A 27,835-nucleotide genomic window follows, 5' to 3' on the forward strand; every position below is an offset into this window, starting at 1 on the left:
CGGACTAAATATGCCTTCTCTCTTACTTACTCCAGATGGTGTAGAGTCTGCTCTTGGTAGGGCATGTTGCGGATGTAGTCAACATACGCACCGAAAGGCCCTGTGGCATACCTCTGGATGACCTTACAGGTGTCACAAAAGAGGTTGGAGTTCAGCTCCTCCTTCATGTCATGAAGAAAGCTGCGCACAAACAATATTAATGTTATGATGTCTATATTGTCCTTTGGTGGAATAATGCTTGAGACATGTTAAAATGTGCATGAAATTGAAGATTGCAAAAATGACTTGGAGACTATGGATTTTGTCTTGACAATTGTGTGGTTTGTTGTGTTTCAGGTAGAGAGAGAAACGCAGGATTCATTATCATAGGCTAATGAATATAGCAGTGGCCAGTGGCTGCTTAATCAACTTACTTCTGACTCATCTGTCGGATCTTGGAGATGCCTGAGAAGAGAGACTTGCGGTCCCTGGGCTCTAGGACTTGGTTGAGCTCTGGGGACTCCAGGAAATGCTCAACAACTACATCTAAACTCTTCAAGTATGTGTGCTCTGTGGTCACCACTTCATACAAGCACTGAGAGAGAGAAACAGAGGGAGAGAGAGAAACAGGGAGAGAGAGAGAGAGAGCAAGGTCATGTGCAATTATCACTACACTTACTACCAAATCAAAATAAAAGCAAACAAAACCGACCTTGAAACTGGGCTGTGTATACATACTTTGCTTATCAAACATGGTTAATCAATATGTGAACAAAGGTTATTTGCCTTTGAGATTCTGCTAATTGCTTCCTCCTTATTGGAGATAGTGAACTGTCTATATCAGACCCAGAAAATCTGACAACGGCACCATTCTCAGATATATACCTCTTGAAGGAGGAGCTGCTCTTTGCTGAGCTGGCTGAGTATCCCTTTCTTCTTCACTATGCTGCGTTCCTGCCACAGCCCCTCCAGTGTAGGACATCGCCCCCTCCTGGACACTATTTCTGAGTCCTCCACTTTGCGCCTCTCAGTCTCCTCCTCTGAGGAAGACAAACACGTGTCCTCCTGAACTCCAGGTTTCTTGTCTGGGTTTGACACAGATATTTCTGTGGGAGAGTGCTCCTGTAGATTGTCCTCCGTTGAAGACATTTGGCTGTCACAGGTGGTTGTGGAGTCCTTCTGGTCTGCTACCCGCTTTGCTTGATGCTTACTCTGAAATGGGGACAGCAGAAGTTCCAAAGGGGAGAGCTTCTTTCTTTTCCCTTTGGATTTTACTGACTCAGTGTTCTGTTTCTCTTCTTGACAGTGTTGGTAGACCTTTTTGGGAATTCCATCCATGTCTTGATGATCAGGATGAATTTTGTCAGTGATTTTGCAATTCATATTCATCATTGATGGCAAAGACTTCCTCCCAGGACACGGAGAAGATCTGGTGTTTCCATTCTGAAATGTTGGTATCTCAACAGACTGAATTGATGATTCTACACAGATAAATAACACAACAAATAAAGTTTCAATAAATCATCAGGTTAATTGAAATTTTCGTTACTAAAAACAGTAAAATATGAAGTAGCATAAATAACCTATTTGTAATAACATATTTACTGATAAAATGCACATCATAACACATCTGAAACGTGCTTCTCTTTGAGGTCACCTGTGGGATTACTTGTTATTTGACTGCTGTGCTCCTCGTCGTCGGAGGCCACCTCCATATATACAGGCTCCAATATATCAGGCTCCTCAGATTCACCTATGAAGTCAAAACAAAAAACCTTCATGGAATACCAGAGACAACACTAAACCAGACTTAAACAAACACAAGACGCGTCCAAATCCATTTTAGAAAACGGGTCTATTTTTTCGAATGTATGCGCCACTGTCGCGTCTGGTGTAGCTACTACCATTGATTATAGTGATTATTAACTGCTGCAGCATAGCGAACGCATCGCGAACAGAATGCTTCAGTAGCTCCCCTGTTAGAATCAAGATAGGATTCAATGTGTCACTGTCACTGACAAAAACAGCCCCTTAATCCAACAGTACTGTGCACAGTTTAGGGAGTAGCCTAGAGCTGGGAATGATTTTGATGGCAAGCAGTGACATGAACCTGGGATGTCGGTTGAAACTGGAAGAGAATGGATGCTTGTGTATAATTAACAGCATGTTTCTCATACTTCATGATTCCACACTCTCACTGAGCTTCCTACATTCCCCTGATCGGTTTTCCCTCCCCTCTCCAAGTCAATTTCCATTATCACCTTTCACATAATGTGATATTATCTTTTACTATTGTAAGTTAAGTTATAGCTTAGGCCATGTGGGGTATGTTATGGGGCATAATATGTTTATACATACTAAGTAACCTGGTCCTTTTTGATGTCCTGATCAAAACACCAGTGAGTTAAACAAGAGAGAAAGCCACAGGAACTATTTTAGAGCTGAGAACCTTCCTTCAGGGCCTACAGGTTGTTTGGAGGACAGTGAACTTTAAACCCTTGTAACTCTGTATGAGATAACACTCTTCTATTCTCCAGTATAATGTTTACATTTACATTACATTCATTTGCAAGGCATTTACAGCCAATAACATTTAAGCTACAGTGCAGAGGACACCTTAGCTAGGAAGTACCACTGCATCTGTCAATATAGTATAAGAGTGCTAACATTATACGTAGTTAAAGTGTGGCAGGAGGGAAAAGCGGTAGAAGGAGGAGGTAGATGAGGGAAGAGATGGAAGACCAACCTAACAGGCCTTCTACATGTAAGACTATACTAGGTATGGCAACATATGACCACCAGTGGTGGACACTGAGTAAATTTACTCAATTACTGTACTTAAGTCGCTTTTTCATGTATCTGTACTTTACTTGAGTATTTACATTTTGTTAAACTTTTTACTTTTACTCCACTACATTTCCAAGGCCAAATATCTCACTTTTTACTCCACTACATTTTGACAATGATAGATAGATAGTAAACTCTAAAACTCTAACCTGTCGTTGGTAGCAATGATTCTGGCACTTCTCGCAGCGGGAGACATGGAAGTGGGATGGAGGGAGGGGTACGGCTAGGTTTCCTCTTTCCAGGCTGGACGATGTGCCAGTACTCTAGGTGGATGGTGTTGTCCTCTGGTGGAGGGGGCATGTAGGATAGCTTGTGAGCATCGCACTTGGGTGTGGATTCAGGCGTGCGGTGACAGGCACAAGGACAGTATGAGTGGCAGGTGGACTGGGTCGCGGTAGTCTCGCTGGGATTGTCTAGAAAAACAGTCACAGAGCCAGAAGATCCAATCATTAGAATAAATATATATTTATTTTGAGTTGTTATAAACTGTGGACACATCTGTTATGTTAAAACTGAAGTTCAGCTCCCAATGTTTTAATTAAAAGACCCAGATGGGTCAAAACGTTGCTGTTTTTAATTAAAACATTTGAGAGCTAAACTCTGGTGTATGGACAGTTCATATGTTTTGCTATATGCTCACTTTGTCCTGCACCTGGCCTGGCCTAGCCTGGGATGTGCACACAACCACTCAACCAAAATACAAATAGTAGTAGTAAAAAATATATTAATATCACATTACATGCGCTGCTTCTTGTTGACTGAGATTCAAGAATAGACATCTCTCGGTCAGCACTGCCCTCAGACAGAGCTAGACTGTTTTGTGCTGTCTTCCGTCGACGTGGTTTGGGTATTGGTCTAACTCTGACTGGAGAGGCTGGTGTTTCCTGTGTGTTGGCTTGACCAGGGTTTTGACCAGCTGACTGGCTCAGTGTAAGGCTCCCATTGACCACAGCTGGTAAGGACTTGTGCTTGGCCAGCTGTCGCTTCCGGTCTTGCGCTCCCTCCTCTCCCGCCTCTGTCCTGACGATGATGTCGGTGGACCTCCGCCATTGCGCACCCCTGAGATCAGGTTTAGGAGGGACCTGTGGTCTGGGGGGTACTGTGGGCCTGTTAACGTTAGAGTTTGTGGACATCCAGATATCCTACAGCTTGCTATTGGCACCTACAGAAGAGAATAACAAACATCACTGGTCACTGAGAGAAAATAGCAATTAGACAAAGACATTTGTCTCTATGGCTTAGAGGGTTGTATGGGTTAATAATGGGAATGGAAATGATAAAGGTCCGCACACTGATAGCAGCTCCCAGGTTTCTTACTATTAATAATGGGAGTGGCCAATATCCTTATTCCCTGCAACTGTAATGAGTGTCAGATAGAATACAAAAGACCATCCGAATTCTTCGTATAGCCTAGATTTCCTGCCAATGGGACATGAGTCAGGGTGAGAAATTCCCCTTTAAGTGTTTCAGATCAACCATGACCCTGTCAGACAGTGTTTTTTGTGTCATGAAAGTGGGGTTCTGTTGCTCTTGGTCCGGCTGCTTCTAGTTTGAGAGACCCTTTGTGGTTTTAAGGTGGGTTGGGCTGGTCTACAGCAGTGCTGAAAAGGGAGGTGGTAGGTGGAGGTGGACTGGGAAAAAGTTGGGGGACACGCTGAGAACACCCTGCCCCCACTGGCTCTCCACAACAACTGGCAGGAGCAGTGGCGGTCGCCAAGTCAACACAGCTGTTGTGGGGTTTCCAACCCCCACAGTGAAGTGAACCCTTTCATGTGAATTTGGTTGCAGGGTGCAATGTCTTGTCCCTACTTGCTTGTGTTGTAAGAAAGCAATATGTAGCAATGAAGACATTCCTTCTGTGAAAGGTCTAGGTGTTTTAAACATTGCCCAAGGCCTTAAATTCCCCTTTACAGGAAATCTTTCCCAATGAGGAATGCTATGCCTAGGAAGGCAGGGGGAGAGAACAGCTGGATAGTCTGTAGTGAAGTAATGGATTTTCTGGTTCCCACGGAAACAATTACCTGAGGTTTCTCTGTTGAATCCATGAAGCAAAGACTTCATCAAGGTTAAGATATTTTTACTAGCTGAGCTAATGCTAAAACTGAGGACAGAGAATATTCTCTGAAACAAACAATGTCATGTACCACTACTAAACAATAAAATACAGACAGACACACAACATTTCCCCACGTCTATAATTCTCCACCTACACAACCAAGTTTAAATTTGAATTCAATCACAGATATAGCATGTCTGAGGTCACATGGAAGTCCCTTGGCAACTGCAAACAAGACAGGAGACGTGTGTAATGTGGGACCACGTGTGGGAGCAGTCAACAGTGAAAGGGACACAGACGTGAAAGATCTTGAGGGAGTGTACACAACATATCCACAACATATACAGGTGCAAGTCCATTTAACGCTTCAAAAACAATCAATGCCAAGATAGAAATCTGTCTTTTCCACCCTGTGCCTATAAGATAACAAGGGTTATGTCATACTGTGTGCACCTGGGGTCTCAGACAGTTTGCACCAATCTGATCGCCTTATCTCACTCACAATCAGAAAACTGTGAAATGGCTGCCCCAGAAATCAAACACAGTAGCAGCGTTCCACTGCAAGACTTCAAACCACCACCTGTCTCTGAGACTAGACTAAACAGCCTCAGTGCAGGCCTGGGATATGCATCTCTCTACCCCTGATCAGCCGGGTGAAGAAAACATCTTTCTTTGGTGGGTTTGATAAGAATCAAGGGAGACGAAAAATGCGACAGTGTCTGCATTTCAGTTGAGTCACCAGCTCAGATGCTGGTATCCTAGTAACATTCACATTCTGCCACTTGTTCAACATTCACCAGAGGGGGGAGGTGCGATCAAAACCAAATTCAGCATAACAGCAGGACTCCCTGATAACACAAATATAATTCAATCCATAATAATGCAATAATCCAACATTTTAAATGAACATTGAACATGAGAAGCAAGACCTGTATCCATATCTTCAGAAGTCTGGTGACGACATATGACATAAACTTACGAAAGGCATACTTTGCTCTTTAAGATGAATTACTAACTAAACTGTTGTGTCACAAAACTGCAGCAACCAGGAGGTCTGCAAGTTCGTATAGAGTAGAAACGGTCATAAACTCTAACCCTTCCTCAAATTTTGAAAGCAATAAACATCCAGCAGATCTTACAGCTATCATACACATTTACATTTAGTCATTTAACTGACTTGCAGCAATAAATACTACTCACATAGAATAGAATAACAGTTCCAGTGAAGTGAAGGGCGGGAGAAGAGGGATGATCAGGAAAGAGAATACTGTGGTAAGTGCTAGATTATGTCCAGCTGTTAGTAGATCACCCTTAATATGGCAGGTGAACTAGACCTTTACTGACTTTGACCTTGTCCTATAAATCATTTATGCTATATGACAGCAAATATCGTGCAGAACAGATTAGTGAAATGGCCATAGGGAGTAGAAAGCATGAATTGTAAGTTTGAAATGCCAATCTGTTTTTGGTTTACGCTAAACTTTTTGTGATCTTCCATCAATGTTTTATTCTAGGACTTAAGGAGTGAATGCCTCGTTTCATTCTATCAAATTCCATTTAACTACACACCTCCCCAAACCCACCACTATCAAACATATAATATAACTCAAAGCAATTATGTACTCACAGAATCAGAGTTTTATGGCGCCACCACAACTGCTCCAGATGAGAAAGGTGCTTGTTGTCTTTAACTCCAAGCTTTCACAAATCCACAAGATTCCTCTCCTGCCCTCTCCTCTCATCTGTCCTTTTCTGTGACACTAAACCAGAGAGCGAAGACCATGAGTTTTCCTTACTGTTTTTTTTTTTTTAATGTGAGGAAAGTTACGAGGCGGGAGGGAGGGTTTGTGGGGACTAGTCCCTACTTGAACTGATGGCAAGAGGCCAAATCCGGGCACAACGAAGAATGAAACTTATCATGGTAGCCACCTGCAAGGTGACAGTTGGCTCAGCAACTCATTTGCCCCATCCTTTTACAGGAAACAAAAATACTTTCATGTTCAAGAATAGACTCTGTATGGGATATCATGATCACTAACTCTCTAAAATGTTATTGTGCAGACACTACACTGCAAAAAACTGCTTGTCTAATTAAATCTAACCAAGTGTTTTAATCTTATATCAAGGTAAATAAACTAGTGGGTATTGTTTTCAGTACAAATACACTTACCTAGTGCTTTCTTTTTAAATCAATTGACTTAATTTAAGACTTAATTGACTTATTTTAAGTCAATTCTTCCTGAAAAAAGCAAAATTATGCAGTAAGTAAATTTGTCGTAAAACAAGCAAAATTGTCTGTCCATGCAGTAAGTGAATTTATCTTGATAAGTCAAAGTCTTCTTAAATTACGTGAAATTATCTTTTGAGAGAGCGCTACGTAAGTATTTTCATACTTATAACAATACCAAATAGATTTTTGACCTTAATATAAGATAATTACACTTGGTTAGATTTCATTTTTTGTAGTGTAGCCTATTGAAAACATCACACAAATGCAGCTTCCGTTTTCCTTAATTGGAAATTGTGATGACATATACAAATGTCTTATATTCTTCCTGCTAATTTAAAAACACTTAGGATTGTCTGGAGCTGTATTCAAAACAACAACAACAAAGTATATAATGCACTCAACAAAAACAACAGGACATAATGCACTGGAAAAGCAGCAGCTATAGCTTCAGTAGTATAGTTTCATGGTGGCACCACAGGTTTACCTTCACAGGTTCCTCAGGTGATTTCCAGGAAAGATGTTGTTGGATTACTGGAGCCGGGCTGTGCAACTGATTTTTCGGAAAATTTACGACAGAGAAGCGGGGGAGTGAAGCTGAGACTCAGAACATGTTGTGACGTTTCTTTGTTGCATGACCTCTTGTGGTATTTGAGGGCCTGTGGGAAGACAGAAAATATCTGATCCTAATCATTCATATTTCTACACTCTTCTAAAACATCCCCAATAACTTCAGTGTTTCACATTCACACATCTTTTGAGCACTGAAATGTAATCTATCTATCCATCGATCTCTATCTATCTATCTATCTATCAATCAATCAATCTATCTATCTATCTATCTATCTATCTATCTATCTATACATGTTCGACAGACTCTCCCATGATGGATGGAATACGTTATATTTTACATATAAAAAACAGTTTCCTTTCTACTACAACATCTGCTTTTCTGACTGACACATAAACACTTGTGATCGCTACCTTCCAGTTTCCAACCCTTTCAACTCTGTTAGTCTATTTCCTTCACTTTGGCTCTATCTAGTGGTTTCACATGGAAACGTCAAACACAGAGACTTTCTTCAGTGAACACTGGCAGTTAAAAGAGAATTACGCCCATCTTTGACATAGATCTCTGTTTCTCAATGTCATCGAGTGCCACTTGTATGAAAGAGAAAAAACACATGATTATATGATTATGCCCCCAGATAACTGCCTGGCTGCTCTAACTGTTGGGCCACTGCAACTCAAGCTCTATGGCACTATTTCCCCCCAATTTTTCCGTACCGACTATACTTTTCCATACTGTAGACCTCAAGAAACAGAGATCTATATATGTGAAAAATAGGCCGCTATTCTTCTTTAAGTCATTCTTCACAGTTGTCTCTAGATGACATATATGCAAAGTCGTGTAAGGAATGTTATTACATGTTATATAATGCTGGTATTATTTCTATGTAATAATGTAGTAGGCTAAGTGTATTTTGTCATTACCTGTCAAATCAACTTAGAATAAAGAACATCAGGTTATGCATTTATCAGGATATGAATGTTAGCATCAATGTGAGATAAATGCAAGCATAAAAAATTGGCATAGGCTGACATGGTGGTACTGTCCATGATACAAAGTATATAGTGCGTTCAATGGGGAGAATCAACATTCAAAATAATCGTTGTAGAACTGCTTGGCAGTGTGCTAGTAAAACTGTATCAGTTGGCATTTGTTTATATAATAGGTAAATAGGCTGAACTGCACACAGTGCAGATAGAATTTAGCATGACCGTTTTGGTGGGACAGGGCAGCTGTAAGCAGACAGTTTCTGCACGTTTCAGGAAAGACTGCAACATCATCATGCAGTGAAGTCCACAATATGAGCCTAGGAGAGGAAGGAAAAAGACACATTCTAATTTGGATAAAAATTGTTCATAATAATACAAATAGCAGTTAATGCATTTTTCATGATTTGCATCAATAATCCTGGTGTCTCCATATTCATACTGTGTGATCACTAACGCATAGGCTACTGTAATGTGAATTTAATAACCAAACTACATTGCACAAAACGACCATTTTCATCACGTCTGTTGGCTTCGGGCAAAATCACCCTTAAGTTTATGGAATTCTGTGACAGCTGTATTATTATTAGTAATGTGCATCTGAGAGAGGCTTCTGTGGTCAGATAATGAGCCGAAGGATGTTGGAGGGTCTTGATCCCCTTTCTGTGCATGCGTGTGGGCATGCATGTGTGACCACAGCTATATATGTAAAACTGAAAAGCACTGAGTCATGCACTGGTGGTTTCAGTAGTGGGGTAAAAAAAGCTCTCATATAGCCATCTAGCTTCTGAGGCTGACATAGCTGCTCTGCGGGGAATAAACGATCAACTACAAATGCACATAAAAGTGTTTGCAATGACATAGATAAAAATATGCAATAATATCTTCATATCTAACATTATTTAACATATTAACATCCATTCATCCATCAAAAGCCAGAATAGTCTGGCTTAGTAGGTATTGTAAAATATTTAAACACTGCTTCAGTGCCATCACATCTTTATGATTGCTATGAAGTGAAATATCCTATAAAACAAATCACATTAAAAGGAATAATATGTGTGAGGAACAGTAGGCCTAATCTCCTCTAATCAAATACATTCAGTCATTTAGCCACTGATGTCTTTACCGATCACAATATATTATGTTGCTGGAGTCAATCACATCAGTGACTAATAGACCTATCTTTTAATCACCAAACACCCCTCCTCTTTGAAAATCTGCCGCAAAGGTCAGGCTGTTTCACCAACCCTACGATTAAACATAAACCGTGGGCCAAAACCAATGTAGGCCTACCTTCAACTCTGGAAAGATAGAAGATTAAATAAACTGTTGGCAGTCATGGTGACACCTCAACTACTCACTTCTCTGTGACTGATTCTTTTAAGGCTCTGAGAAGAGATAGTGTGGAAAACCTCCATTAACCACTAAGCAACACAAATGTATTGAAGCCAGTGGCATTCACGCACGCTTCACATTAGCTCAAAGCTGTTTTCAAAACTATTTTAAATAGATATGTAAAAAAATCTGTCCAACAAAACAATCTGGGACCTAATCAATGTGTCATCATTGAATGACACAATTGAAGTAAGCCTAGCCTACATCAAGTAGGGTAGCCTAGCTGAATAAGATTCACTCCCTTGTCTTTGGACTGAATAAGCATCGGCCTATCTGTGCTGCGTTTTGGTCTTTGACACAAGTGTGCACATTTCAAGGACATTGCCCACCTTGTCAAACCTTTCATGCTTACGAGTAGGCCCTAGCCTACAGAAAAAAGGTGCAAGGGCCACTATTGCTCTCTGATAGACTGATGTGCCATCAAACTTTCAGATGCAGAACATTTTAATTTCACATTTAAGGCAAAACAAATGTTTACAGAGGCATCTGATAAAAACGGTAAGTTGAATTGATAGCCCGAACCTGTAGGCCTAGAGGTGTTACCAAATTTGTAAATGGCCTCCTTGGCAAGGTCAACGTGGTGTAGGCTAGAGCCTGACTCTAAAAAGGTGCCTCAAGAGGCCTTGCAAGCCGACTATCCATGTAGATGAGCCCTTGATAGACATGTTGACACTGTGTGATGTAGCCTAGCCTAGGCCTAGTCCTAAGTAAAATTGTAACAGTGCCTAAAGTAGTTTCAGTGAAGCTTAATTTAAATGTCACTTTCCGAAAGAAAGTCTGTTCTTGACGCAGGGGATCATTTATTTTGAACAAAAATCAAAAACAGCTGACTTGACCATTGCATCGGGATTATTTTCCCCGAATGCAGGCGCTGAGAAATCTTGCTTGAAGCGTTTCAATTCATCGGTTTATCTGATCTAATTTTATAGACTAGATTTTATTACCAATTTGTTATCAAATTGGCTCAGTTTTAACTGATCACCAGCTCTTCATTTTGGTAGAACACTATGTTAGTAATCAGAGACTGACGTGACTGTATACGATTGGAGGTTGGTTCTCCTATATAGCTGACAGACTTCAGTTCCACCCTTTCGCCAGTTGAGTTTCATTACCAGCTTCTGCACCACACAGGGCAGACGGGAATACAAACACAAGTAAGTAGCTACTAGTCTCAATATTTCGCAATCTAGCCACGTAGGTTGTATATGAGAAGACCCACTTAGCGTCTTATTCACAAGAGAGGAACATTATGTTCTGTTTTAAGGAAACCAAGTACGGTTACACTTTCTCCACTGAATTACTCCGGTTTTGACTCCATGTTAATCGCTTCACAGTGGACTGTTCGCCCTGTCTTAATGCCTACGTGGACTTTTAAGTAAGACAGTTGGGTACATTACCACTGTAAAATAAGGCACCGCTGTCATATACATTACGTGGCTGCGTTGTATAGAGATCACAAGTGTGGACATTGACATGGCTCTGTTCTGATTTTATTCGACAGATCTTTTCTTTCTTTCAGTATGGATAGCTAATCTAGCTAGCATAAGTTTACAAATGGAGTCAATCTGAGTACATTGCTAGCCGCCTAACTAGCCAGCTAGCAACCAGCGACGTGTCACCACCGCGCACGCGCAAGTTAAAGTTTATACGAGTTTATTAGCTTACTAGCTAATATGTCAGAATTATCCAAAGTTTTGCAGATACTGTGGATCGAGGCGTCGTGTGTCGCTTTGATAATGTTGTGCTGTTTAACTCACGTTAACTTCAGACAGCGAGACTACTTTTGCCACGTTTTTGTCGAATCTCTATTGCGAAATGGCCATCGTCACATTTCGCCCTAGCCTGTTAGCTGGTTAGCAAACTTGGCTAACCTTCTAGCCAAATAGTTGACGTAGCATACTTCCAGTGGTTGGAGTGAAGTGTATTGGCTTATTAGCATGATCATCCGACTGTGTTTTAACACTGGTTGATGGCCTAACCTGCCCAACACCGAAACCCCTTTTATGCAAACCAGTAAAACATCGACAGATGTCATTGACTGTCCCTGTTCATTCCCACAATTCTACGCAGTATTTCATATGGCCACGTTAAAAGGGGAGAGGTGCTAGGCCAGTTGGTCTCGACTTAGCCAAGTCAGCTAAGTCGCTACTCCTTCAATTGTATCAGTTCCCTCATCGTAGAAACAAAAAAGATCTATTTTCCGAGCATGATTGACAGCCATTGAGCTCGTATTCTACATATTTAGGCGCATATTCCCTAATGATTAATAAGTCAAGGTTTCATTTGGAACATTATGTAATGTATTGGTCAGTGTACTGACTAAGTTACTCGATCATTAATGCACATTTAAGTCGAAATATGTGGTGGAACAATACAATGCATCACAATGATGCAACGATTTAACCTTCTACGCGGTGTTATTCATTGTTATTCTGGTCCTTGAAAGAAGAAGATGTTTGTTTAGCCAAAACCAATCTGTTGTACTGATATGTATTTGAATCAAGATGATCAGTTGTACTTATATGGATTTGAATCAAGATGTTCAATCAAAACATTGCAGTTTGGTGGTCATTTTGAGTAAGGAGTTGATCAGATGAAATTCCATAGCTTGCAACCACAATCAGAGGGATCATGACTGGAGTGTTTTCCTAAGCCTACATTTCGTAACAAACGTACAATATGAGAGTTGCCAAAATGCATCAGTCTGACGGCAGTTCGAGTGACTATTGGATTTTCTGGCCCTCTGTAGTATTAATTCCGCTCGGGTGGTGTGTAGTGCGTGACATTTTGCTGTTGGCACAGTGACGGTGTAATCAGCTTTTTATACAGCTTTAGTGCTCTAAAACAAACAAATCATCCATCACATTCTATCAGTAGATCATTGCACATTTCAAAAGCATTGGTTTCCCTTGAGGAATGTGTGGTGGTAATTATCTCATTTTTGCTTTTCAGGCAAAAGCTGGCAGGCTGACACGATCGGACAGCTTTACAGGACGGATTATCTGGTAACTGACCATTTAGCTGGTAAGGTCCGACGCCCTAACCCAGCAACATTTTAATCTCCCCACCCTTTCCACAGCCAGTCTCTTAATCTGCTCCATTTGGAAGTTGCAGGGCTGTAAGGAGTCATATATCCCATAGCTGTACTGTTTCGTAGTTTGTGTACGCAGAACACTTGTTTCCTTTGGATTTGGATGTTTGGCAATCCCTAAAAGTGTTTCTGTTTTATTACTGACCAAGTGATTGCAGCAAAAAAAATCAAATCAATTTCCAAATGAATGAAAAATGTTATATGACGTAAAACTAATAATCAGTTAAATATACCTTTTCTTGCAAATGGCATGTAGGGAGTGCAGACCTGGCCATTTTGTGTCTCAAGCCCAGCCCACCTCCTCCCCCCATGTTACATTTTTATGAAAAGCCTGTTGAGTGCTCAATCTGGCTCAGAAGGCCTTTCTAGAGAGAGAGAGAGAGAGAGAGTGTGTGTGTGTGTGTGTGTGTGTGTGTGTGTGTGAGTGAGAGAGAGGGGGGTAGTGCTGGTGTGTGTGAGGTAGAGAGTGCTGTATGTGTGAGGGTGTGGGTGTGCTCTGCTGCTGTGCCTGGAGACTTCAGGAGACCTACAGAGGAAGAGGCCCCAGTAAGGGAGCGTAGAACAAGCATGCTAATGCAGACTGGCTCCTTTCTCCCTGTTACAGGATCTCACTGACTACTCGGCTGTGAACATTCACACACATACACATACACACTGCAACTAACCAATGGGGAAAGTCACGTGCTGAACACCTCCTGCATGTGCTGTTGAGATGGTAGATGGCAATCATGATAGAAAGTTAAGGGTGTCATTAACTGTGTGGGGATTCTTTTTATGGCGCTGTTACTCCACAATCATTTGTTGACATTGTGGTTTTTGGTTTGTCAGCACGTGGGCTGTACAAAGATTGTCTTTACTCTGATGATATGTGAATGCTTTGCTATATTTTGGATCATGTTTTTATATTTTAATGGTTGTCTACTATAATACGAGACTAAAGAGAACGCAAGGTAGTGAAAATGATACGACATCAGAGTTTTAGTTTGATTTCAAGTTTTGAGATTTCAGTACGACTCATTGGAGTCCTGGAAAAAATTCCCATGTACACTACCATTCCACCCACACTGTGGTTTCACCGAATAGGGGTTAGTGGGGGAAATCCTCTTAACCTAGAATCTCATCCGTGGAGCTTCCAGGTTTATAATTAGACCAGGGCTGGGACTGTAAACTTCAAGGGGTGTTCTTGATTAAAAGGCTTCAGAAATCTTCTTGCACTGTAGTAGTAGAGCTGGGGTGTAACCCAATCTAGTCAACTTAAATGCTGCAAGAAATATCGTTGTTGACTAGCTGGCTCCGCTGATGAAGCAACTTTTCATGAATAGGTGTAGCATGTGTGATAAACCCAGATTAGATAATTGCTGGTGAAAAGTCAAAGTCTGAAATGACTGATAATAGCCATTTCACAATAATCGGTCACTTCACTCGTGTTTGTTTTTGTTTGGAAGGGACAGACAATGTGTACGTTGGTCCTTGAGCTTTATGATTCAATGGAACTTTTGCTCTTTTTCTTTCAACCCCACCCCTCTGTTTTTCCTTCCCTCTTCTGCTTCCTTCGTTTTTCCTCCCTTCCCTTTCGCAGTGGCACACTCGGACTCCGTGTAAACGTGGGATTTCGACCATGAGCTCAGTCGCTGTACTTACGCAGGAAAGCTTTAATGAGCACCGCAGTGGTCTCCTGCCAGAGCAGGTTGCAGGTAAGCACCAACCCACGACTAGCTCTGGGCACAAGGTACACTTTATTGCCAGAGGTGCTCCCCGCTCATGCCTAGCCTTAACCCCCCCACAGTAGTTCACCAGTACCAGACTAGAAGTTTAAACAAAATGGACGCCGAATCATTTTAATAAGAAAGGCATGGGTTGGGCCTTCAGCCAGCAGTTGCTATGGTTATGGAACAGGAGAACTGTAGTCTGCCATTTGGACCTGAGGGAGTATTTACTCATTCTCTTTTGCTGTCCACCTAAAATGGACACATTCTTGTGCCCTGTTCAGAATAATAGACGTTAGCAAAATGTTTGGATAATTCAAAGCATTCAGGGGAGTGCAGTGAGTGCTAGCACCCAAGGGCAATTTCTGAACTTTTTAATGGGATCCACACTTCCAAGCTGTCTCACTCGCAGTCTTTGGGCCAGTAAACTGAGCTGGATGTTCGTTCTCAAACCACTCAGTTTGAAGTAGAATTGTCAGACGTAAAAGGCATTATAATATTAAGACTTTGAAAGGAAACCGAAACTAATCATTTGGTTATATACCAGCAAGTAACTTGAATTTATTCCAACATAGCTCATACAAATTGATCCTAGAGTACAGGCAAATTAAAATAAGTTTTAACTTAAAACAAAAGATTATATCTGGTCCTAAAAATATTGTAGAATGGAAAATACAATCATGCTTAGTTGGGGAAAACTGCTAGCGACCCTGTGTATAGTGACCACACAAACGGCAAGCTAGCTTAGTACGAGTGCGCTCAAGGGATCGGTGATGAAACCTCACATGGTTCACCCGCTGGCTGTTGGCTGAAAATGGAAATCCTGATAACTGTTGGCGCAGTTCCAATATTCACGTCATAGGTTGCTGTTCTTCTCTTGAGCGTCCCGTCGCCCCCATTTTAATAGCTGTTCTCGCAGGGCCAAGCGGTGCTGGAGATGAGGACCTCCCCACCTACAAGGATGCCTTTCCCCCTCTGCCTGAGAAGGCCTCATCTCCCGAGGGGACCCAGGAGGCTGGGAATGCCTGGACATCCAAGATCCGGCCTCTCAAGTCCTCTGTCATCACCCAGGTACGGAAACAAAGTTGCATGTTTAGTACTTCTGCAAATTTGGCCAAGCCATAGCAACAAAGACCATTTTTGGGGCAGCAGAAGCACAGACAGCTTCTGTCTGATTTGCTGAGATGTATTTGGGAGGTAATGGAAATATTTGGGAGTCAAATCCCACTTTTGTACGATAGGATAGTTTATTGGTAAGTGTGTGTGTGATAGTTGACTCATTCAACTATTTTTTCAGTTGATTCATTCTTTTGTTATCTTTTGGTTGGGAAGGTTTTCCATGTGCCTTTGGAAGAGCGAAAGTACAAGGACATCAATCAGTTTGGTGAAGGGGACCAGGCCAAGGTGTGCGTTGACATCATGCACAAAACCGGAGCCCACCTGGAACTCTCCATGGCTAAGGACCAGGGTCTCTCCATCATGGTGTCTGGGAAACCAGACGCCGTCATGAAGGCCCGCAAGGAGATTGTGTCCCGACTGCAGACTCAGGTGAGTTCCCTGTTTTCATGTGTTACTGTTTCAGTTGCTGCTACAGTCGTAGATTAGTGTTCATGTTGTGGTGTGGAGAAGTGTATTGTAAAAGAAACGGTTTCGATAAGATGCGAAACCTTTCAAGACCAAGGAAAAATGTACACATCCTCAGTTGCCTTACTGTCGGTGTCTTCCATTTTGTTTCTCAAAGGCTTCAGCTACTGTGGCCATCCCCAAGGAACATCACCGCTTTGTCATCGGCAAGAACGGGGAGAAGCTGCAGGAGCTTGAGCTGAAGACTGCCACCAAGATCCAGATCCCAAGACCCGACGACCCCAGCAACCACATCAAGATCTCCGGAACCAAGGAAGGCCTGGAAAAGGCCAAGCATGAGATCCTGCTCATCTCTGCTGAGCAGGTTAGCCACTCATACAAGTGTTCTGATTGCAGCTGTGCCTGTTGTGATGTACACAGTGAAGTACATCTAAAATGGTTGTCAGTTAAAAAAAAAGTTCCAATTAGGGCTGCTCAATTATCGCATTGCCAATTGCAATATTAGAGCAGTGCAATTATTTAATCGCAAAAGCTAGAAATAGTCGTGCCTAGTTAATTTCTCAAATAGTCTATTTCTAAAATAGTCGTTCTCAGTTTGAATTCAAAAAAATATGTAGACTTTTTTTTTCTTTTTGGCTGTTGCTTTAAACAAAAATATTTTTAGAATGGCCTGAATCAATTCATTGACCATCAAAAATCATGTTGCAAATCTGTTGCAATGAAGGGGGCTGATGTAAAAGGCCTGCACTGCACACGGCATGCACTGCGCTGTTCTGCTTGCTGCCGGGCTCAGCGCAAAATTCCTATGATTTACAGCCGCCTGCATTCAAAGTTCAACCAGGATGAACATCCAGCGTGGCACGCGCAGCAACGGCAAATCGGCAAATTGCTGCTTGCACTGCTCTTTGCTTGGAGCAGCGGCAGACCAGTTCTTGCGCGCGCCTTTGAAAATAATGGGTTTCGTTGAGCAGCGCTGCTGTTTGCGTGGTGCAGCCCTATATCCAATTAGTGGTATACGTGTATAAAGTTGCCACTCTACTGCCTTTCCCTGTATGTCAGTATATTTATTTGAGCAGATGCAATTGCTGCCAGTGTGTGGCAATGGCAGCAATCATTGTTATGGCCACATTGACATTGAACACGCATAATGAATTGCCTCATCAATGCGATTCATTGAGTCGTTCAATGCATTCCTCAGTTTCCCAGCCTCTGATTAACCGTTGATTTCTGTCCAAATGTGTGTGTGTGTGTGTGTAGGATAAGCGTGCTGTTGAGAGGGTGAACATCGACAAGGTGTACCACCCCTTCATCACAGGGGCCTACAACAAGTTGGTGGGCGACATGATGCAGGAGACAGGAGCCCGCATCAATGTCCCCCCTCCCAGTGTCAACAAAACTGAGATCGTCATCACCGGGGAGAAAGAGCAGGTGGCCCTTGCTGTGACTTTGATCAAGAAGGTTTATGAGGAGAAGGTACGTTTAGAGAGAGAGTGAAAGAGGGTGTGTGGGTGTGGGTGTGTTCCATGCCTCCTGTCATAGACTAGCTGATTGAGGGTTCACATGATGCCAATCTGAAATGTGCAATATTTTGTAAGCGCTATATTTAGCAGAGTTTGCTGTGAGAGCATCTCGGTTCTGTTCATTTGATTTCTTGTACATTTGAAATGATGTAACAAGCTATTCTGGGTGACATTGATTTCAAACGGATTGTTTTCATCTTCGGTGAGGTCTTGGAACATTTCTCATGTTCTCTTAACTGCTATTTTTACCACATTGGCAAGCGTGCACACACACACACACACACACACACACACACACACACACACACACACACACACACACACACACACACACACACACACACACACACTTATCAATTGCATTGAGTGGCATGCTTGCCTCACAGCTGAATGTGAAATAAGTAGGTTTTCCTTGTTTTCTCTGAATGTGTCCCCAGAAGAAGAATGCCACCACTATTGCGGTGGAGGTGAAGAAATCTCAGCATAAGTATGTGATCGGGCCCAAAGGCAACACCCTGCAGGAGATCCTGGAGAAGACTGGCGTCTCGGTCGAGATCCCACCCACCGACAGCAGCTCAGAGACTGTGATCCTGCGCGGGGAGCCGGACCGCCTGGGCCAGGCCCTCACTGAGGTTTACGCCAAGGTAACACACACACTCACACACACCTGAAGCTTATGCTCATTAAATCCATGTCTGCCTCAACAGACTTCCATTGTTCCATGGTGCAGAGACGCCCAACAACCGTTGTTTGGGGTCTTAGTGCTGTTGAGAATTGCGTGCTTAGTCTCGGTACCAAATTTGTGTTGATTTAGCAGCTTTACAACTCAACAGAGTTTGTTTATCTGTAAATATACGTTCAGCATTGTATCCGAGTTAATGGGGTAAGCGTCTCCCAGAACAAACACCATGTCTAATGGCTAAGTTTTAAGTCTTGGCTTTGCATTGAGGTTGACGAGATTAAAGGTTGATATGCTTAGCTCTTGGAGTCTTTCACTAGAGTGTGGAATAGAAACAGGATTCGAGTCCTGGAGTTTGAATACTGCTTTTGGGCAAGAGCCCAGGCCGAGGTTATTAAGAATAGCCATATTTGGACTTGAAGCACAGGACTAACTGGGGGCAAAAAATGTCTTCAGTCTGCATTTGGTTTCTCATTGAATAGGCTACCTATCTGTGGTGCATAACAATCAAATAAATTGTGTATTCCATGGCTTATGTCAAGCTGGATTGAAATGAAAGGAAATGATGAGCGTTGAAAATACAGTAATGTTGAGCCGGATGTAACGGTGATTTGTGTGGCACCTCTCTTCTCAGGCCAACAGCTACACTGTGTCCTCAGTCTCAGCTCCCTCTTGGCTTCATCGCTTCATCATTGGCAAGAAGGGGCAGAATCTGGCCAAGATCACTCAGCAATGGCCCAAGGTTGGTTGTTCAGAAAACCCAATCCAAATCCTGTTTAACTTGCACACTTAACTTTTGGTATGATTGTTTTTTTTTTTTTATGTTTTTTAAAGTCGGTTAAACAAGCTGGTCTGGATTCCCTCGCCCCGCTGACTCCTGTGTTGGTTTTGTTTTTGGGTGTAGGTGCACATCGAGTTCACCGAGGGGGAGGACAAGATCACCCTGGAGGGCCCCACCAAAGACATGCAGATGGTGCAGAGCCAGATCGAGGCCATTGTTTTAGATCTGGTGAGGAGGGAGGCGGCTGTCACGACCGCGGCCAGATTAATGAACACATGTTCAAAGAATTCATTTTACCCGAGGCCTCCATTGTGTTGTGTTGTCTCTAGTCACTGTGATGAATTATGACCTTGCCTGAGAACTTGCCCGTTTCCTCCATCAGGTTAGCAGAATGGATTACACCGAGATCAGTGTGGACCCCAAGTTCCACAGACACCTGATTGGGAAGGGAGGTGCAAACAGTAAGTAGTCGTGCCCAGTCTCTGAAGCAAAGGTCTCCTATTTTTTTGCATGGTCATTGTAAGTTGATACCCTGCTAAAATATTGCTAGCGCCTGCTAATCCTCTGCCCCCCCTTTCTCCTCTCCCTATCTGTTCCCTTTTTGTGTTTGGCCTTCCCCACCCAGTCAACCGCATTAAGGAACTGCACAAGGTGTCTGTTCGCATTCCCCCGGACAACGAGAAGAGCAACCTGATCCGCATTGAAGGCGATCCCCAGGGTGTGCAGGAGGCCAAGAAGGAGTTGCTTGAGCTTGCGTCGCGCATGGTAAGCAGCCAGGCGTCCCAGAATGCCCCACAGTATGTCGTTCTAGCAAATGTCATAAAGAATAAACAAAGGCCATCAGTTGCCTCGGTCTTGTCTTTTTAACATTTTTATTTAATGAATCAACTCAGGGTTGTTTTCTCTTGAGCAAATGCTATGTGCACTCCACACGGTCAGGCTCAGCTGTAAAAGAACCTGGCCATGAGCTGATCATTGGTCATGTCTTCCAACTAGTCCTAATGGCAGCATTCACAAACTGCAGCCATCTTTGCTTAGGTTTGTGTGTGCTAGACACATTGCTTCATCTGCAGTCTTGGTGCGCTTAATTTTCACAGGAGAACGAGCGTACAAAGGACATGATCATCGAACAGCGTTTTCACCGAGCCATCATTGGGCAGAAAGGGGAGAATATCAAGGAAGTGAGGGACAAGTTCCCTGAGGTGAGAACTGATGTGTGACACGAGAACTTTGGCACAAAACAAGTTGAGTTAATAGGGAATGAGCCAATGGAAAAGTGCGGTCATCTTCAGAACGTAATGGATACGACTTCCTGATGCTTACAAAATGAGAAGTTGGTAACCTTCTGACTGTACTTTGTTCCTTGGTCCCTCTCCAGGTCATCATTAACTTCCCTGACCCTGCGCAGAAGAGTGACATCGTTCAGCTGCGTGGCCCTCGTACTGAAGTGGAGAAATGCACCAAATTCATGCAGAAGATGGTGGCTGAAATGGTGAGTGATCTCAGGGAAGCATTTTCGGGCACTGTTAATGGTAAATCTCTGCTGGTACATTCTGTACTTTGATGAATTGTTAATGAGCATTCAGAAACCTTTTCACGCGTATAGCATTGGACAGTCAGTTTGATGACTGGTATGCTGTATCCATCATGCAATACACTGTAAAATATACTGAAAATATTTTTTTAAAATGCATTTCTCTGGGACTTTCTCTGTTCATCAGGTGGAGAACAGCTTCTCTGTCTCAGTCCCAATCTTTAAGCAATTCCACAAGAACATTATTGGGAAAGGAGGAGCAAATATCAAGAAGGTGAGTTTGGGGTGGAGTGTTTGAACAAACTGAATGATCCTTGTGTACACACTGCCAAAGCAATCGTCTGGAGTGGCTACTTATTTGTATTTACTTAATCCACAGATTCGTGAGGAAACTAACACGAAAATCGACCTGCCTGCAGAGAACAGCAACTCTGAAATGATCATCATTACAGGCAAGAAGGCGAACTGTGAGGCAGCAAGGACCAGAATTTTGGCTATTCAGAAAGAATTGGTGAGATGTGTTTTCTTTAGTCTTGATGGGCTGAGGCACAACATACATATGGCTTAAAAACAAACGGTAGAAATTAAATTGAGTGATCAAGTTTAACTTGAGGGCAACACTTAGCCTTGTTGGCGTACAAAGGACATGATCATCTCAGCCTTGAGTTCTGAATCTCAACCTTGTTCCACTCAGGCAAACATCACAGAGGTGGAGGTGTCCATCCCATCCAAGCTGCACAACTCCCTGATTGGCTCCAAGGGACGCTTTGTGCGTTCCATCATGGAGGAGTGCGGTGGCGTGCACATCCACTTCCCCACCGAGGGCTCTGGCATCGACGCAGTGACAATCAGGGGCCCCGCAGAGGAAGTTGACAAGGCCAAACGTCAGCTGCTCTCCCTGGCTGAGGAAAAGGTTGGTACCACAGCTTCTCTTGTATGTCTAAAAGTTGATTCCAAAAGTCTGTAGGATATTGATGGCGCAAAGCCTGTCCCGGGTGCTTGTAACAACACTCCAGAAAGCACTGGAAGGTGAAATGTTTTAACATGCAGTATTTTGCTGACTGTTTGTCCACACAGCTAGGATGTGTATGTGAGTCCAAGAGAAAGATGAAGTTATATCTATAAGAGTGTAATAGTGTAATTATGTAATAGTGTAATTATATCTATTGAGTGTAATAGGCTTGGTAAATTAGTCCGTTTCTTAGCCAACTCCAATATCTTGACTTCTTCAGAGCGATGTATGAGGTTTTTGAGAGTAACATGCATTTCTAATTCTTTCTCAACTTCCCAGCAAATAAAAAGCCACACCGCTGAGCTGCGGGCCAAGCCTGAGTACCACAAGTTCCTCATTGGAAAGGGCGGCGCCAACATCAGGAAGGTGCGTGACAGCACCGGGGCCAGGATCATCTTCCCCACCGCCGACGATAAAGACCAGGAGCTGATCACCGTGGTGGGCACCGAGGAGGCCGTGCGCGAGGCCCAGAAGGAGTTGGAGGCCCTCATCAAGAGCCTGGTGAGCTGCTGACCGGCCTAATAATCTTAATGCAGCATGACTTGGTGGTGCCAGGTTTGAAGGTCATACTCGAAGATTGACTAAAATGTATCTAATGCATTCTCGGTCAGCTCTTATTATAGGTTATAGGGTTTTAACAACACGGTCTCATTTATGTAGGATTTCATTTTTAATGTGTTTGGGGGCTGAGTGTAAAGCGCCAAAGTAAAGATAGTAAATACAGATAGAAACCGTAAAAAGCCAAATCCAAAATGGGCTTTCTTGTGGGTGATCTCAATCTCTCTGGAATCCTGTTGTTCCAGGCTTTTATCAGTTCAAGATGAGTCACAGAAAATGAGAGGCTTTAGAAGTAGTCACTCCATGAAGTAAACAGGATACGCCAGTAAACATAAGTCACCATTTGGGCTGTTTTTCATTACTTGTTCTCATTCAGGTCCAGCCCTCAAAGTAAAATTTCGATTGCTTGTTTTAGATGTTACTAGTTATTTTTTGCACCTGATTGTTTACTGACACAAGTGTATGCTGGTTTTCTCTCTTAGGATAACGTGGTGGAGGACCACATGCTGGTTGACCCCAAGCACCACCGCTACTTCGTGACCCGGCGCGGTCAGGTCCTGCGGGACATCGCTGAGGAGTACGGCGGTGTGATGGTGAGCTTCCCTCGCACCGCTACGCAGAGCGACAAGGTCACCTTGAAGGGAGCCAAAGACTGCGTGGAGGCTGCCAAGAAACGCATGCTGGAGATCGTTGAGGACCTGGTAAGATATCAAGGGCTGTGACTGCTTTTTTGGTTGTCTGGGCGTGATGTGGTCTTGTATGAAGGAACTAAAGGCCCGTCTCTTGGTTCTCCTCTCCAGGATGCTCAGGTGACAATGGAGTGTGTGATTGCCCAGAGGTTCCACCGCTCCATCATGGGTCCAAAGGGCTCTCGGATCCAGGCAATCACCAGAGAGCACAATGTGCAGATCAAGTTCCCTGAGAGAGAGGACCAACAACAACAACAACAACAGCAACAACAACAACAACAACAGCAACAGCAGCAGCAACAAGGTAAAAACCTTGCTGCCATGGTCATCACTGTAGTGTCCTGCTATAGTGAAATGACTACTGAATATAGTAGATAGATGGATGTAAAAATATAATGATTCTTATTGTGTTAGAAATTGTGAAGAAATGGCTTCTAAATATAGTTTAGCTGTAATACTTTTCTTTAATCGGTTTAGTCACAAATCCTTTTGAGATGTTACAAAGCTGTCTTTTCTCAAACTAAGCATAGTTAGCATATCGGTCTATGCATAGGTAGCATATCCAACAGAGCGTTGGTTAATATACTCCGATATCTTCTGCTCTTCTCAGCTGCCCCTCCTGCTGAGGCTCCTGCTGAGGCTCCTGTGCAGGAGAATGGAGAGGCCAATGGAGAGGTGAAAGAACCCGTCGACCCCGCGGCCCCTAAGAAGTGTGATGTCATTGTCCTCTCTGGCCGTAAGGAGAGGTGTGAAGCTGCGGTGGAGGCCCTGAAGGTAATGACCACAAATCGTGTTTGACCAGTTCTGCAAAAAGATCCATTTTCTTCAGATGGAAGATGTGTGAAAGGTTGCGATTTTTTTGTTGGCTTTGTTAATAAACTTGCGATGTAATTTCTTCTATTTTTCTCTCAGGCTTTGGTTCCTGTGACCATTGAGGTGGAAGTGCCTTTTGAGCTTCACCGTTACATCATTGGGCAGAAAGGAAGCGGAATTCGCAAGATGATGGATGAATTTGAGGTTGGAACCTCTTTGTACAATTTTTCTTTCAAAATCATTCAAAAACAGTCCATTCATGTGAAGTACACGTACATAATGTACAAAAACAAATAAATAATTTGCACTTCCCTTTCCGAAGGTCAATATCCAAGTGCCTGCTCCTGACCTGCAGTCTGACATTATTTCCATCACTGGTCTGGCCAATCACCTTGACCGCGCCAAAGAAGGCCTGCTGGAGCGTGTCAAGGAATTGCAGGCCGAGCAGGAGGACCGGGTGAGTGTCTGGCATGTTGAACCTGTTTTAAATATTTAACATGGCTTTCAATTCAGGTAAATTAAGAATACTGTTTGTTAGAAGGTTTGGCCTGAACCTTCCAATAAACAGGGTTTCTATATCTATTTTCAGTGTATGTTTATTTTTTACACGTTTCCAGTGCAAAAAGCAGATTAAAGCACAAAAGGCTTCATGCCCACTGGATAATTAAACGCAAGACTCATGTCTTGCACAGTCTGTTGAGCAGCACAGCTCTCGTCAAACCCAAGTCTCTTACGAAATGACAGAAAGGGACATCACTGTGTCTGTGGCTGATAAATTGCATGTATTTTAACACTATTCTCCAGTTAATCAAGAATATTTTTCTGTACAGGCTCTAAGGAGCTTTAAGTTGACCATCACTGTGGAACCCAAGTATCACCCCAAGATTATCGGACGCAAGGGTGCCATCATTACCCAGATCCGCACCGAGCATGATGTCAACATCCAATTCCCTGAGAAGAATGATGAGAACCAGGTATGATGTGACCTGCTCTCTTCCAAAGGACAAAGGATACTACTCAGATTTGAATATCACTTTTCATTTTGACATTGGATGGTGCTTTTCATTTCTGTGCACCACTTGGTGGCAAACGGTGATCCTTCATGTTCTGTTTTGTCTTCAGGATCAAATCACCATTACTGGGTATGAGCAGAATGCCATTGCAGCACGGGATGCCATCCAAGGCATTGTGGATGAGCTGGAGGAGATGATCTCCGAGGACATCACTCTCGACAGCAGAGTCCATGCCCGTATCATCGGGGCCCGTGGCAAGGGCATTCGCAAGATCATGGATGAATTTAAGGTACAGACAAAGCAAAGAAGCCATAGGATGGTTAAAAAACAAGGCTTCCCCGGGTCTCCTCCCTGAATTGTTTGGGTTGCCATACTTGATTTAAGTGCATCAGTTTGATTGCTGCCATGTCCTGTTGTTAAAAACATGATGTACCCAGAGTAACTTAACATGTGCATGCTTTGAAATAACCTGAGATTTTAACCCTTGACTTGCCCCTGTTTCAGGTTGATCTGAGATTCCCCCAGAGTGGAGCTGCAGACCCGAACCTTGTGACAGTAACCGGTCGTCCTGAGATGGTGGATGAAGCCATTGACCACCTCCTGAACCTGGAAGAAGAATACGTAAGCTCATCTTCTCGTTGTGACTATCTTCTGAAACCCACACCAGTGGCAGAATCTGTATTGACACTTTGTTGTCACCAGCACATGTAGCCATTGGGCAAATTTAATTTTGGTGCCGTCAAAGTGCAGAATGGACGTTTCTTGCGGGAATGACCCAGAGGTTATGCTTGACCTTTTTTCGGTCGGATTTTGCGACTTCAGAATGAAAGTCATGCCTGGCGTCAGCCAGCTAACATAAACCCTGGTCTGACCGTGTATTTCTCTCCTTACAGTTGGCTGATGTAGTGGAGAACGAGTCCAGGATGGCATATATGAAGCCTCCTGGCGCAGCCTCCTCTTCAGATGAACCCAGAGGAGGAGGAGGAGGAGGGGGAGAAAGAGGAGGAGGAGGAGGAGGTGCCGCTTCTAAGGGCTTTGTGGTGAGGGAGGCTCCTTGGACCAGCTCCAGTGATAAGGTAAAGCTTTTCCATTATCTTCCATGAGGGGCTTCTTCAAGCTGATCCTTATTTTCAAAATGACATCGTAGTTACTCACTGTTCTTGGATCCTCAGCTAACTTTGTATCCTGATATAGATGTAAACACTTACACCCCCCTCCCCTCCATATCTCGTTTCAGGCCCCAGACATGAGCAGCTCTGAGGACTTCCCCAGTTTCGGAGCTCCTACAGGACCCCCCAAGCCCTCCCCATGGGGACCCAAACGATTCTGAACACGGTGACCGGTGGACTGGCTTTTCAAACTCCTCTTGATGCCCCCCCCTTTCCTCCCTACCCCTTGCTCTGATGAAGACTGATCCCTGACACTGACTCCCCACCCCCAACCCACCCACCCAGCCCCCTCCCAATACCCCTCATCCTCCCTTTGGTTTATGCTGTAAACAAACTACAGTTTGATGGGCTCTTTTGTCCATCATCGCCTTTACAACCCAACAAACTTTCAGTGGTTTTAACATTGTGTGATGCAGTAGCGTGAGGAATTGGATGGGAATGGCCCAAAACTAGTGTGAACAGAATGTCTCTTTGAAACTTGATAAATGGTTCATACTTTTCATTTGGTCCACTCTACTTGGTCTGCAGTTAACTCCCCACATTGCTTGAAGCTGCTCTGAACATTTCTTTCTTTACCTCGGCTGAGCACGTTTTAGGGAAGGAATCATAAATTGGTGGGAAATGGACAAAACGCAAACAAACTGAAAAAGACCCTAAACAAGACATTGATGACTTGCATACTATTTTGGGCCTTTTATATATATAAAACTGTTGGCCAGTTAGCCTGTGAAAAGATTATGAAAGGGTTGTTGGGCTGACTAAGCTGCTCTGTTCTTAGTTGCCTTTGTAGTGGGTGTTTGGGGAGGAGACAAACTCAATTACCTCTAGTGGAAGACACCTCTGATCACAAGTTGGGTAGCCTTCGGTAGAATGGCTATCCTTCCTTTGATCGACTCTTACCCCTGCGCACCTCTTCCCTCCACCCCTTCCCAGTTGTAGTTTGTGTGTGTGTGTGTGTGTGTGTGTGTGTGTGTGTGATCGTGCTCTGATGTACACACGTTTCTGTGGTCTTCCTTCCCCTCTTGTGCTCCAATTTTACATGTCCCGGTGCTTTTGTCAATATGATCGTTGGCCGTATTCATGCAGCCTTAGGGGGGAGGGGTGGGGGAGAATCTAACAAACTTTTTACAAGAACGGTCGTTCACTACAGAGTGCTACATGTTGAAACTGCCACATACTTTGGAAGGCCATTGGGATCTGTAGACCCTGCCGCTAGACACTAGACCCTGTGACCCCAAAGTTTTCCCTGTCCCACACTAAACTGTTGGAAGTTTTCCTATATCCATTTACTTTTATATTTACATTGCTGAATCATGTTGATGGAAAGAAAATGAAAACTTCTGGTGAAGAAGATGAAGAGAAGTAAACCATTTAGTGCCAATGAATTGTTAAGTATTGTCGTGTTCTCATCCTCGCTACTGGGTCAGTGTCCAGTCCCTTTTTGTCTTCCAGTTGCTATGCAGATCGTTCTGGAACCATAGCAACGGCCCTCTTTAATAGCCTTATAATAAGAATTATGCAAAAACCATACCAGAAAAGTGAGACTATCATGGATAACACTGGAAATGAAATTGTCCAAAAAAAAGTCAATAAAAAAGGAAAACTGAAAAGCCTTTCAATGT

The 27,835-nt window shown here is 43.2% G+C and overlaps 2 protein-coding genes across 3 annotated transcripts in view; one reads left to right on the top strand and one right to left on the bottom strand.

Annotated features, from left to right (window-relative positions):
- Window positions 1-11,836, bottom strand: part of LOC134102337 (ephexin-1) — a 24,856-nt gene extending 13,020 nt beyond the window's left edge. Inside the window, exons 1-9 of the mRNA XM_062556417.1 lie at window positions 11,822-11,836; window positions 7,597-7,768; window positions 6,510-6,642; window positions 3,566-3,988; window positions 2,976-3,239; window positions 1,637-1,732; window positions 865-1,460; window positions 414-574; window positions 31-180 (exon numbers count right to left, since the gene is read on the bottom strand). Coding sequence (XP_062412401.1) covers window positions 31-180; window positions 414-574; window positions 865-1,460; window positions 1,637-1,732; window positions 2,976-3,239; window positions 3,566-3,959 — 1,661 coding nt within the window. The 5' untranslated portion in view covers window positions 3,960-3,988; window positions 6,510-6,642; window positions 7,597-7,768; window positions 11,822-11,836. The remainder of the gene's footprint in view (window positions 1-30; window positions 181-413; window positions 575-864; window positions 1,461-1,636; window positions 1,733-2,975; window positions 3,240-3,565; window positions 3,989-6,509; window positions 6,643-7,596; window positions 7,769-11,821) is intronic.
- hdlbpa (high density lipoprotein binding protein a) lies at window positions 11,140-27,826 on the top strand. 2 transcript variants are annotated; one of them, XM_062556415.1, is made up of 28 exons: window positions 11,140-11,218; window positions 13,017-13,088; window positions 14,735-14,849; window positions 15,781-15,932; window positions 16,194-16,409; window positions 16,603-16,809; window positions 17,703-17,918; window positions 18,403-18,609; window positions 19,279-19,386; window positions 19,549-19,653; window positions 19,808-19,886; window positions 20,051-20,190; window positions 20,523-20,627; window positions 20,804-20,917; window positions 21,147-21,233; window positions 21,339-21,470; window positions 21,654-21,872; window positions 22,251-22,472; window positions 23,012-23,230; window positions 23,330-23,522; window positions 23,829-23,992; window positions 24,131-24,235; window positions 24,354-24,488; window positions 24,862-25,005; window positions 25,154-25,333; window positions 25,549-25,665; window positions 25,938-26,120; window positions 26,282-27,826. In XM_062556415.1, exons 3-28 carry the CDS (start codon window positions 14,774-14,776, stop codon window positions 26,372-26,374), a joined length of 3,918 nt encoding a protein of 1,305 aa, XP_062412399.1. In that variant the 5' UTR covers window positions 11,140-11,218; window positions 13,017-13,088; window positions 14,735-14,773; the 3' UTR covers window positions 26,375-27,826. The 2 variants fall into 2 exon arrangements, with proteins under 2 accessions (XP_062412399.1, XP_062412400.1); XM_062556416.1 differs by having other exon boundaries at window positions 18,406-18,609.
- The last annotated feature ends 9 nt before the right edge of the window (window positions 27,827-27,835 follow it).

The sequence above is a fragment of the Sardina pilchardus genome, chromosome 15, assembly GCF_963854185.1.
Source record: "Sardina pilchardus chromosome 15, fSarPil1.1, whole genome shotgun sequence".
Taxonomy (NCBI): domain Eukaryota; kingdom Metazoa; phylum Chordata; class Actinopteri; order Clupeiformes; family Clupeidae; genus Sardina; species Sardina pilchardus.